Source organism: Balearica regulorum, chromosome 31 (assembly GCF_011004875.1).
Source record: "Balearica regulorum gibbericeps isolate bBalReg1 chromosome 31, bBalReg1.pri, whole genome shotgun sequence".
Lineage (NCBI taxonomy): Eukaryota > Metazoa > Chordata > Aves > Gruiformes > Gruidae > Balearica > Balearica regulorum.
The window spans coordinates 65,738-77,155 of NC_046214.1; the positions used below are offsets into that span (position 1 = coordinate 65,738).

The window sequence follows — 11,418 nt, forward strand, 5'->3', positions numbered from 1 at the left end:
TTTTCCGTTCTCCTCTCCGTCCCGCTGGGGAAGGAGTGAGTGAGCGGCCGCGTGGTACTCAGCTGCCAGCTGGGCCTAAACCACATCAGTCGTTTTTGGCGCCCAACGTGGGGCCCGAGGGGTTGTGATAACAACAAGTCTGACCCAAGTGTGTTAAAGAAAAATTGTCATAAGAATTTATGGTGTTATTGAAACAGTCACTGGTCATAATGATGTTCTGTTTGGTCACATGGCTCTGGTTTGTAAACCCCTGTTTATTCTATGCAATCCCTGCGGTGCTGTTTATCACCTCTGGGAGAGGGGTTCGTGTTTTCATGTTGTTGTATTGTGTGATAATGACTTATGATAAGATATCATCGACAGTCATGAGTCTGAGCTGATACTTGTACGTAGCATTTCTGTCAGGCCTGTACCTCAGTCAATATCTTTCAGAATTGATCAATAATTGCACCAAATATATGGGGAAGACAAGGGGGGATACCTTCTCCCACTCTTTTGCCTCCCCTTTTCCCTTTTGGTTGGTCACGACAATTTTTGAGAATTTTGAATACCCTTGGAATGTTCAGGCCAGTATATTCCTATTGCTAGGTCCCCTGCATGCTTTCCAAGTCCTGTTCAGGGTTAGCAAAAATTGTTTCAAGAATATTACCCAGGGATATTCCCCAAGGCTGAATGGTCAGGGCTGGCATGGCATGTGGGAGAGTATGGGCGGGTATCTAGAGACCTTCTCACCCCCAATGGTTTGGAGCTTCACTCCCAAACAACTGCAAGACCCTGAGAAAATAGACAGCACCATCCAGAGGGAGAGAGCAGACCCACAGGCACTGCAGCTACCCAAACCCCTGCAACAGGCACTGCCCCTGCCCAAGCCCCTGCAACAGGCACTGCAGCTACCCAAACCCCTGCAACAGGCACTGTAGCCGAGCCAAAAGATCAACCCATACCAGTATCAGTCGCCCCTATACACAAAAAGAAATACGCAAAGAAATCGGTTCGCTTAGTGAGAGATAATGATGAACCGGGGCCATCACGAGAAGAAGAAGAGCCAGAACCAGAAGTGATCACCCGATCTTCGTCCCTGAGTTGCGAGATATGTGGAAAGACTTCAGCCGCCTTCCAGGGGAGCACATCATTACCTGGCTGCTCCGCTGCTGGGATAATGGGGACAGTAGCCTGGAACTGGAGGGCAGGGAGGCCAAGCAGCTGGGATCCTTGTCTAGGGAAGGGGGCATTGACAAGGCAATTGGGAAGAAGGCACAGGCCCTCAGCCTCTGGAGGCGACTCCTGTCAAGTGTGAGGGAAAGGTATCCTTTCAGCGAAGATGTTGTATGCCAGCCAGACAAGTGGACCACCATGAAGAGAGATATCCAATATCTGAGGGAATTAGCTGTGCAGGAAATGGTTTATTATGATCCGGACAATGCACAGTTGCCCACAGACCCCGATGAAGTCCAGTGTACCCGACCGATATGGCAAAAATCTGTGCGAAGTGCACCACCATCGTATGCCAACTCACTGGCAGTAATTGACCGGAAGAGTGAAGAGGCACCCCCAGTGGATGAAGTGGCTGGCCGACTCCGGCAATATGAAGAGAGCCTTTCTTCCTCCCTCGTCTCGGCTGTGGAGAAACTGTCCCAGGACGTCCGGCAACTCAAAGAGGGTATATCGTACTCCCCACCCCCACAGACCTGTATATCAGCCGTTAGGAGTAAGCGTTTTTCTGCTCCAGAGAGGGGATATGGAGCATACACACCACGAGGTATCCTGTGGTTTTATCTGCGTGACCATGGAGAAGACATGAGGAAATGGGATGGGAAGCCTACCTCAACCCTGCAGGCACGCGTACATGAGCTACAAGGCAAGACAGCTGTACAAAGGAACTCTTCCAGAAAGGCTGCTGCTCCAGTTTCCACCGGGCAGCCCCCCAGATCAAGTGAAAGGCCTGATCGCACTTATGATCCTCTTGAAGGGACTTCTAAGTCCTTTCCGCAAGACATGAGTAGTGACTATGATGAACAGGATTAGAGGGGCCCTGCCTCCAGCCAGGTGGAGGAAAGGGACAATAGCGTTTATTGGACTGTGTGGATCCGATGGCCTGGCACATCGAACCCACAAGAGTACAAGGCCCTAGTGGACACGGGTGCACAGTGTACCCTAATGCCGTCGAACTATGAAGGGGTGGAACCGATCTCTATTTCTGGTGTGACAGGGGGATCCCAACAGTTGACTCTGTTGGAGGCTGAAGTAAGTCTAACGGGGAACGAGTGGCAAAAGCACCCCATTGTGACTGGGCCAGAGGCTCCATGCATCTTGGGCATAGACTACCTCCGGAAAGGGTATTTCAAAGTCCCAAAAGGTTACCGGTGGGCTTTTGGAATAGCTGCCTTGGAATCGGAGGAAACTGAACCATTGTCTAGTTTGCCTGGTCTCTCGGAGGACCCTTCTGTTGTAGGGTTGCTGAGGGTTGAAGAGCAACAGGTGCCAATTGCTACCACAACCGTGCACTGGTGGCAATACCGCACCAACCGAGACTCCCTGGTTCCCATCCACAAGCTAATTTGTCAACTGGAGGGTCAGGGAGTGATCAGCAGAACCCACTCACCCCTTTAACAGTCCCATATGGCCAGTGCGGAAGTCCAATGGAGAGTGGAGGCTGATGGTAGACTATCGTGGCCTGAATGAAGTCACACCGCCCATGAGTGCTGCTGTGCCGGATATGCTGGAACTTCAATCTGAACTGGAGCCAAAGGCAGCCAAATGGTATGCCACAATTGATATCGCTAATGCATTTTTCTCGTTCCCTTTGGCAGCAGAGTGCAGAGTTTGCCTTCAGTTGGAGGGGCGTCCAGTACACCTGGAATCGACTGCCCCAGGGGTGGAAACACAGCCCCACCATTTGCCATGGACTGATCCAGACTGCACTGGAAAAGGGTGAAGCCCCAGAGCACCTGCAAGACATTGATGACATCATTGTATGGGGCAACTCAGCAGAGGAAGTTTCTGAGAAAGGGAAGAAAATAATCCCAATCCTGCTGCAGGCTGGCTTTGCCATAAATCGAAGTAAGGTGAAGGGGCCTGCGCAGGAAATCCAATTTTTAGGAATAAGGTGGCATGATGGGCAGCGTCAAATCCCTATGGATATGATCAACAAAATAGCAGGCATGTCCCCACCAACCAACAAAAAGGAGACACAGGCCTTCTTAGGCGTTGTGGGTTTCTGGCGAATGCACATTCCGAATTACAGTTTGATAGTAAGCCCTCTCTACCATGTAACCCGGAAGAAGAATGATTTCAAATGGGGCCCTGAGCAACGACAAGCTTTCGAACAAATTAAACAAGAAATAGTTCATGCTGTAGCTCTTGGGCCAGTCCGGGCAGGACCAGATGTCAAAAATGTGCTGTACACCGCAGCCGGGGAGAATGGCCCTACCTGGAGTCTCTGGCAGAAAGCACCAGGGGAGACTCGAGGTCGACCCCTGGGGTTTTGGAGCCGGGGATATAGAGGATCCGAGGCCCGCTACACTCCAACAGAAAAGGAGATATTGGCAGCTTATGAAGGGGTTCGAGCTGCTTCAGAGGTGATTGGCACTGAAGCACAGCTCCTCTTGGCACCCCAACTGCCAGTGCTGGGTTGGATGTTCAAAGAGAGGGCTCCTTCTACACATCACGCAACCGATGCTACGTGGAGTAAGTGGGTTGCACTGATCACACAACGGGCTAGAATAGGAAGCCCCAATCGTCCAGGAATTCTGGAAGTGATCACAGACTGGCCAGAAGGGAAAGGTTTCGGGATGTCGCCAGAGGAGGAGGTGACACGTGCTGAAGAAGCCCCACCGTATAATAAACTAACAGAAGATGAGAAACCATATGCCCTCTTCACTGATGGGTCCTGTCACATCGTGGGAAAGCATCGAAGGTGGAAGGCCGCTGTATGGAGTCCTACACGGCGAGTTGCGGAAGCTGCTGAAGGAGAAGGTGAATCGAGCCAGTTTGCAGAGGTGAAAGCCATCCAGCTGGCCTTAGATATTGCTGAAAGAGAAAAGTGGCCAACGCTGTACCTCTACACTGACTCATGGATGGTGGCCAATGCCCTGTGGGGGGTGGTTACAGCAGTGGAAGCGGAGCAACTGGCAGCGTAGAGGCAAACCCATCTGGGCTGCCCCATTGTGGCAAGATATTGCTGGCCGGCTAGAGAAGCTAATTGTAAAGGTACGTCACGTAGATGCCCACGTACCCAAGAGTCGGGCCACTGAGGAACATCAGAACAACCAGCAGGTGGATCAGGCTGCCAAGATTGAAGTGGCTCAGGTGGATTTGGACTGGCAGCGTAAGGGTGAATTATTTCTAGCTCGGTGGGCCCATGACACCTCAGGTCATCAAGATGCGACATATAGATGGGCCCGTGATCGAGGGGTGGACTTGAGCATGGACGCCATCTCACAGGCCATCCATCAATGTGAAACATGCGCTGCAATCAAGCAAGCCAAGCGGGTAAAGCCTCTGTGGTATGGAGGCTGATGGTTGAAATATAAATATGAGGAATCATGGCAAATCGACCACATCACACTCCCACAAACCCGCCAAGGCAAGCGTTATGTTCTTACAATGGTGGAAGCAACCACTGGGTGGCTGGAAACATATCCTGTGCCCCATGCCACTGCCCGGAACACTATTCTGGGTCTTGAAAAGCAAGTCCTGTGGCGACATGGCACCCCAGAGAGAATTGAGTCAGACAACGGGACTCATTTTCGGAACAACCTCATAGACACCTGGGCCAAAGAGCATGGTATTGAGTGGGTGTATCACATCCCCTACTATGCACCAGCCTCTGGGAAAGTTGAAAGGTGCAATGGACTGCTAAAAACTACCCTGAGAGCAATGGGTGGTGGGACCCTCAAACACTGGGACACACATTTAGCAAAGGCCACCTGGTTAGTTAACACTAGGGGATCTGCCAATCGAGCTGGCCCTGCCCAATCAAAATTCCCACGCCCAGTAGAAGGGGATAAAGTTCCTGTAGTGCACATGAAGAATATGTTGGGTAAAACAGTTTGGGTTATCCCTGCTTGAGGCAAAGGCAAGCCCATCTGCGGGATTGCTTTTGCTCAGGGACCAGGGTGCACTTGGTGGGTGATGAGAAAAGATGGGGAAGTCCGGTGTGTACCCCAAGGGGATCTGATTTTGGGTGAAAAGAGCCAATAAATTAAATTGTACGATGTTAATAGCGATATACTGTATCAATGGTATGACCATAAGAATCACCCAAAACTAATGAAGGATGGACTTTGAAACTGAGCAAAGTGCCACGATGATGGAACTAGAACTGACTTCAACTGGTGCCCAGAAAACTTTATCAAAAAATCACATCTTTGACATCCAGACTGTGAGCATGGACCATACCAGATACGCCAGCCGTGAAAAAAACTCCTGATGCAGCCAGCGTGCAACAATCCAGCAGCACGCACCATTGTTCCTGCCCTGAGAGACTGTGATGGCAGATGGAACCCGAATCCATGGACTAAATGAACTCGACGGACATTTTAGAGCTATGGCCCGTAGAGTAAAGGAATGATAGCTGTGAAATAATCTGGGCATCACGTAGATGGTATGGAATAAGGGGTGGATAATGTCCTGGTTCTGGCAAGGATAGAGTTAATTTCACAAGGAGCCAGGACAGGTGAGCCAAGCTGGCCGGGGGCTATTCCATACCATGTGACATCATACTCACCATAAAACATAAAAGGGGGCTAGTCGGGCAGGGGTGGGGGGGGCGGCGTGGCTCAGGGACAGCCTGAGCATCCAGTCAGTCTTTGGATCGGTAAATTGTTCTCTGTTATCACCCATTGTGAATATCTGTTATCAGCAACTGTTGTTGATTGTTTCCCTCTCCCTCGCTGTTCCAGTAAACTGCCCTTATCCCAACCCTCGAGGCTTTGCCATTGTTTTTCCATTCTCCTCCCCATCCCACTGGCTGAGAGGTGAGTGAGCGGCGCGTGGTGCTCAGCTGCCGGCTGCGGCTAAACCACATCACCGTGGCTGAGTCCAAATTCCACCCCTTGGTCTCTAACAGCTACCAAAGTGACAGTGAGCTTTTCTCTCCAAAAAGCAAGGAGAAACAGGCCCTTTTAAGGTGAAATTCCTTGGGTCTGGTGTTGACATCAGCTTTGGAAGAACAGCTCAGTTGTGAGGAACTGCATTGAGGAGATGCCACTTTACTACAGAGGTGCAATGAGAGAGTCTCCTCTGACCAGGGTTAGACACCTCTTTGATACCAGTGAGATGGAGCAAGTTCATTCCTCAGTAGAAGTCAGATGAATCTAAATATTTATTTAGGAACATAATATACACAAATAGAAAAAACAGGTAAAAATTACAATAATGATAAACCATCAGAAAAAATGCCTGCTATAGGGTAGCCTGGGAATCACTTCTGAACAGAGATGGGGGGTTTATCACGAATGAGAAACATCCATGAAATCACTTTCCTACTGGCCTGTCATGAATTCTGTTACAAGTGATATGTAGGAGGACATGGGCAGCATATTGCTTCTGAAAAACATCTAGTCATCAGTTTCCGAACTGCACCCTTGAGCTCCTGGTTCCTCATGCTGTAGATGAGGGGGTTCACTGCTGGAGGCACCACCGAGTACAGAACTGAGACCACCAGATCCAGGGATGGGGAGGACATGGAGAGGGGCTTGAAGTAGGAAAGCATGCCAGTGCTGATAAACAAGGACACCACAGCCAGGTGGGGGAGGCACGTGGAAAAGGCTTTGTGCCGTCCCTGCTCAGAGGGAATCCTCAGCACGGCCCTGAAGATCTGCACATAGGACACCACAATGAAAATGAAACAGCCAAATGCTAGACAGACACTAACCACGAGAAGCCCAGCCTCCCTGAGGTAGGCATCTGAGCAGGAGAGCCTGAGGATGTGGGGGATTTCACAGAAGAATTGGTCCAGGTCATTACCCTGGCAGAGTGGTATAGAAAATGTCTTGGCCGTGTGCAGCACAGCATAGAGAAACCCACTGCCCCAGGCAGCTGCTGCCATGTGGACACAAGCTCTGCTGCCCAGCAGGGTCCCGTAGTGCAGGGGTTGGCAGATGGCAACGTAGCGGTCATAGGCCATGACAGTGAGGAGAGAATACTCTGCTGACATCAGAAAGTAAAAGAGTAAGACCTGTGCAGCACATCCTGTGTAGCAGATGGCCCTGGTGCCCCAGAGGGAGTTGGCCATGGCTTTGGGCACAGTGGTGGAGATGGAGCCCAGGTCAAGGAGGGAGAGGTTGAGGAGGAAGAAGTACATGGGGGTGTGGAGGTGGTGGTGGCAGGCGATGGCAGTGATGATGAGGCCATTGCCCAGGAGAGCAGCCAGGTAGATGCCCAGGAAGAGCCAGAAGTGCAAGAGCTGCAGCTCCCGTGTGTCTGCGAATGCCAGGAGGAGGAACTCAGTGATGGAGCTGCTGTTGGACATTTGCTGGGTTTTGACATGGGGACATTGTCCTAAGGAGGAAAAGACAGGGGAAAATTAAGATAGACTTCTCTGAGCAAAGCCACCCTATTTTTCATAGAAATACCCCTGCCCCACAATATTCCAAGGCCTTTCCTTTCTTTGCTTTGTGCTGGCTGAGTGTGCTTTGAGGAGCAGGACCTCTGCCCCTGTGCTGCCAAGGACTCAGCTCTGCCCTGCTGCAGTGAGTATGTGGGAGCTGGTTCTTGATACCCCCGATGATCACAAGGGATGTCAGATGTAATTCACCTTTCATGGGAATGTTCAGTGTCTGCACTCACCACTCCAGGAGTGTGGGCTGCAGAGGAGAGGCTGAGCATGTCTTTATGGTGATTTTTGCTGTTGCTTTTTTTGTTTGCACCATCCCATGTGGTGAGTACTATTTTTACAGGAATAAATCACATATTTTATGACTGAAAGTGTGGACTCATGACAAGGCTGGCAAAAGGACTCAGGTCTCTGTCTCACAGCAGAGACAGGAGAGCTGCATTGCCCATCAGTCTTGTTCCCACATGCCCTGTGCTTAACTTCTGGTACCTCAAGCATGACTGTGCATTAAATTACCATTAAAAAAAAAAATAGCAACTACACTCTGATGAAATCAGGGCAGATCTGCAAATTCTTCTCTTTGCAGCACAGAGGTGAAGCTGTGATGGAGAGGGAAGGACATGGCCTCTCTCAGAAAGAAGCAAAGCAATCTGAGAGGAGACAGGCAATCCACGAAGGATGGCTCAGCACTCCCTGGGATCCTACAGCACAGCCCTGCTCTTCTGGGGCAGCTCCCAAGCCCAGCAGCACAGGCAAAGCAGACAGTCCGATGTCCTGAAGATGGGATGTCCTAAAGGCAGAGTCACCTCCTTGCTCAGCAGACAACGCCCAGCAGACCTGGAGAGGGAGGGACCAAAAGAGAGCAGGCTGAAGGCAGCCTAGCCCAGGGCTTGTCTGCAGTTTCCTCCCACTCCCTGCCCATGTCTCTGCTGCCTGGAGCTGTCCCTGCCAGGAGCTGTTGCTCTGTCCACACCTCTCCTCCCTGTCCCTGCTCACAGAGCCCATCCCACCCTCTGTGTGCTCAGCTCTGCCCTGCAGACCCCTCCTGGCAGCAGGGCACTGCCCAGGGGCACCTCTGTGTTGGCAGGTCTTAAGGAGAAGGGCAGATCAGCCCTGAAGAGACCACAAAGGTGATGTGAATGCTTTCTTTAGGCAGAGGAAAGGGTGAAGTGACTTTATCAGGTGCCTTGAAAACCTGTTCATCCTTCACTGTAATGCTGTAGTAGTCTCAGTCTCCTGGACAAACCTGGCAGCTCCATTACCGTTTCCTCTGACCATCACAGCAGAGAATTGAAAGCACCAACACTGGGAAGCACCTTTACTCCCAGAACATGTATACACCAGTGATGGCACACCTAATAATCCAATAATCCCCTTTGATCTTTAATGGCGTGAGTGATAACAGCCCTATTTTGCAGTTGGAGTAGATTGTCCCTTCCAGCTTGAACTGCTCCTGTTCTGTTCTGTTCTGTTCTATTCTATTCTATTCTATAATATTCTGGTCCAGTCTAGTCTGGTCTATCCTATTCTATTCTATTATGCTATTTCCTCCCTGTTTCAAATCTTTCACTTTTTCATAATCTTCTGAGATTCTTTCTGTTATTTGCACTCTGTGTGCACCCTCTCACCAGACAGAACAGGAATGACAATAAAAATTCTCCAACAGCTCTACCTGCCAAGGAACTAACTGTGACCGTAACATGGAATTTACCCCTCTCTGTTGTGCATCACTGGAGTACAAAAACTTACCTGGGACAGATGGCATCACTTCTCTCCACAGCACTTAAAGCTATGCTCATCTGTTGTTTAACTCTAAACTGGTGTTGGGGGGTTTTTGTTGTTTTTGTTTGTTTGTTTCTTTCTTTTTCCTTCATAAAAGAGATTTTGATCAACTTTCTGAATATCTCCTTCTGTTACAATCATCATAGAATGGCTTGGGTTGGAAGGGACCTCAAACATCTTCTAGTTCCAGCCCCTCTGCCATAGGCAGGGACACCTTCCAGTAGACCAGGCTGCCAAAAGCTCCATCCAACCTGGCCTTCATACCACCCAGGGATGGGGCATCCACAGCTTCTCTGGGCAACCCGTTCCAGTGCCTCACCGCCCTCACAATGAAGAATTTCTTCCAAACATCTAGTGTCAATCTACCCTGTTGTAGTTTAAACCCAATTCCCCTTTGTCCTGTCACGACACTCCCTGATAAACAGTCCCTCTCCAGCTTTCCTGTAGGCCCCCTTCAGGTACTGGAAGACCTAGAAGGAATTAGATCTCCCCAGAACCTTCTCTTCTCCATGCTAAACAACCCCAACTGTCTCAGTATGTCTTCATAGGAGAGGTGCTCCAGCCCTCTGATCATCTTCCTGGCCCTCCTCTGGCCTCACACCAACAGCTCCATGTCTTTCTTGTACTGGGGACCCCAGAGCTGGATGCAGTACTCCAGGTAGGGTCTCAGAAGAGCAGAGAAGAGTGGCAGAGTCCGTTCCCTCGACCTGCTGGTCACGCTGCTTTTGATGCAGCCCAGGACACGGTTGGCTTTCAGGGCTGCAGGTGCTCATTGCCGGCTCATGTTGAGCTTTTCATCAATCAACACCCCCAAGTCCTTCTCCTCAGGGCTGCTCTCAATCCAAAGACTATGTGATCTGTAAGAAGGTGGCTATTATTAGGCAATTTTCAATAGCTGTGAAGCTACAGCGTGTAGCTGGAGGTGCCCAGTTGTGTCCTTCAGAGCAGGGTCCCTGCACCCCAGGGGAATATTCTGCCTTCCAGGGTCAACTCTCAGCTTGCTCAGAGAGCTCCCCATGCAATTGCAGGGAGAAGCTGTGGGTGGAAGAAGAAACCCCTGATAGGGCAGGGCAGGGCAGGGTCCTTCTTCTGTTGAGAGGGTGCTGAGTGTGTCAGGGCTGTTCACAGCTCCAGATCACCCCTGGGACATTTCACAGGGCACTTTTCAAGAAGCACATCAAGGCAATGGCTACATGGCAAGAAAGGTGCTTCCCAGAGTCAGAGCTTCCACATTCCAGCTGTGATGGTAGATGGAAATGGTAATGGAGCTTTTACTTTTGCAGAAGAGACAGACACTCCTACAGCATCAGAGTGAGTGAGGAAGAGGTTTTTCAAGGGACCTAATAAACCCACCTCAGCCCAGAGAAAGCATTCACATCACCTTTGTGGTCTCTTCAGGGCTGATCTGCTCTTCTCCTTAAGACCTGCCAACACAGAGGTGCCCCTGGGCAGTGCCCTGCTGCCCGGAGGGGTCTGCAGGGCAGAGCTGAGCACACAGAGGGTGGGATGGGCTCTGTGAGCAGGGACAGGGAGGAGAGGTGTGGACAGAGCAACAGCTCCTGGCAGGGACAGCTCCAGGCAGCAGAGACATGGGCAGGGAGTGGGAGGAAACTGCAGACAAGCCCTGGGCTAGGCTGCCTTCAGCCTGCTCTCTTTTGGTCCCTCCCTCTCCAGGTCTGCTGAGCAATGAGCTGACTCTGCCTTTAGGACATCCCATCTTCAGGACATCGGACTGTCTGCTTTGCCTGTGCTGCTGGGCTTGGGAGCTGCCCCAGAAGAGCAGGGCTGTGCTGTAGGATCCCAGGGAGTGCTGAGCTTTCCCTTGGAGGTCAGTTCTCTCCTCTCAGAGGCCTTTGCTTCTCTCTGAGAGGGGCTGTGTCCTTCTCTCTCAATCACAACTCCACCTCTGGGCTGGGAAAAAAAGAAGAGTTTGCAGATCTGCTCTTTGAACCAGGACTCCCCATCTCTCATCACAGTCTAGGTTTGCGGTTTTTTTAAAAGTGTAATTTGTGTTTGTCATCATCTTAAAGGCAGCACAAGCAAAAGTGCAGGGCAGCTGGGTGACAGTCTAATGGACC

The 11,418-nt window shown here is 50.7% G+C and overlaps 1 protein-coding gene across 1 annotated transcript; it reads right to left on the reverse strand.

Moving 5' to 3' along the window:
* Nucleotides 1–6,508: 6,508 nt before the first annotated feature.
* On the reverse strand, nucleotides 6,509–7,474 carry LOC142598817 (olfactory receptor 14A16-like). Its single transcript, XM_075738241.1, has one exon. The coding sequence runs from the start codon at nucleotides 7,472–7,474 to the stop codon at nucleotides 6,509–6,511; it is 966 nt and encodes a 321-aa protein (XP_075594356.1).
* Between the last annotated feature and the right edge of the window lie 3,944 nt (nucleotides 7,475–11,418).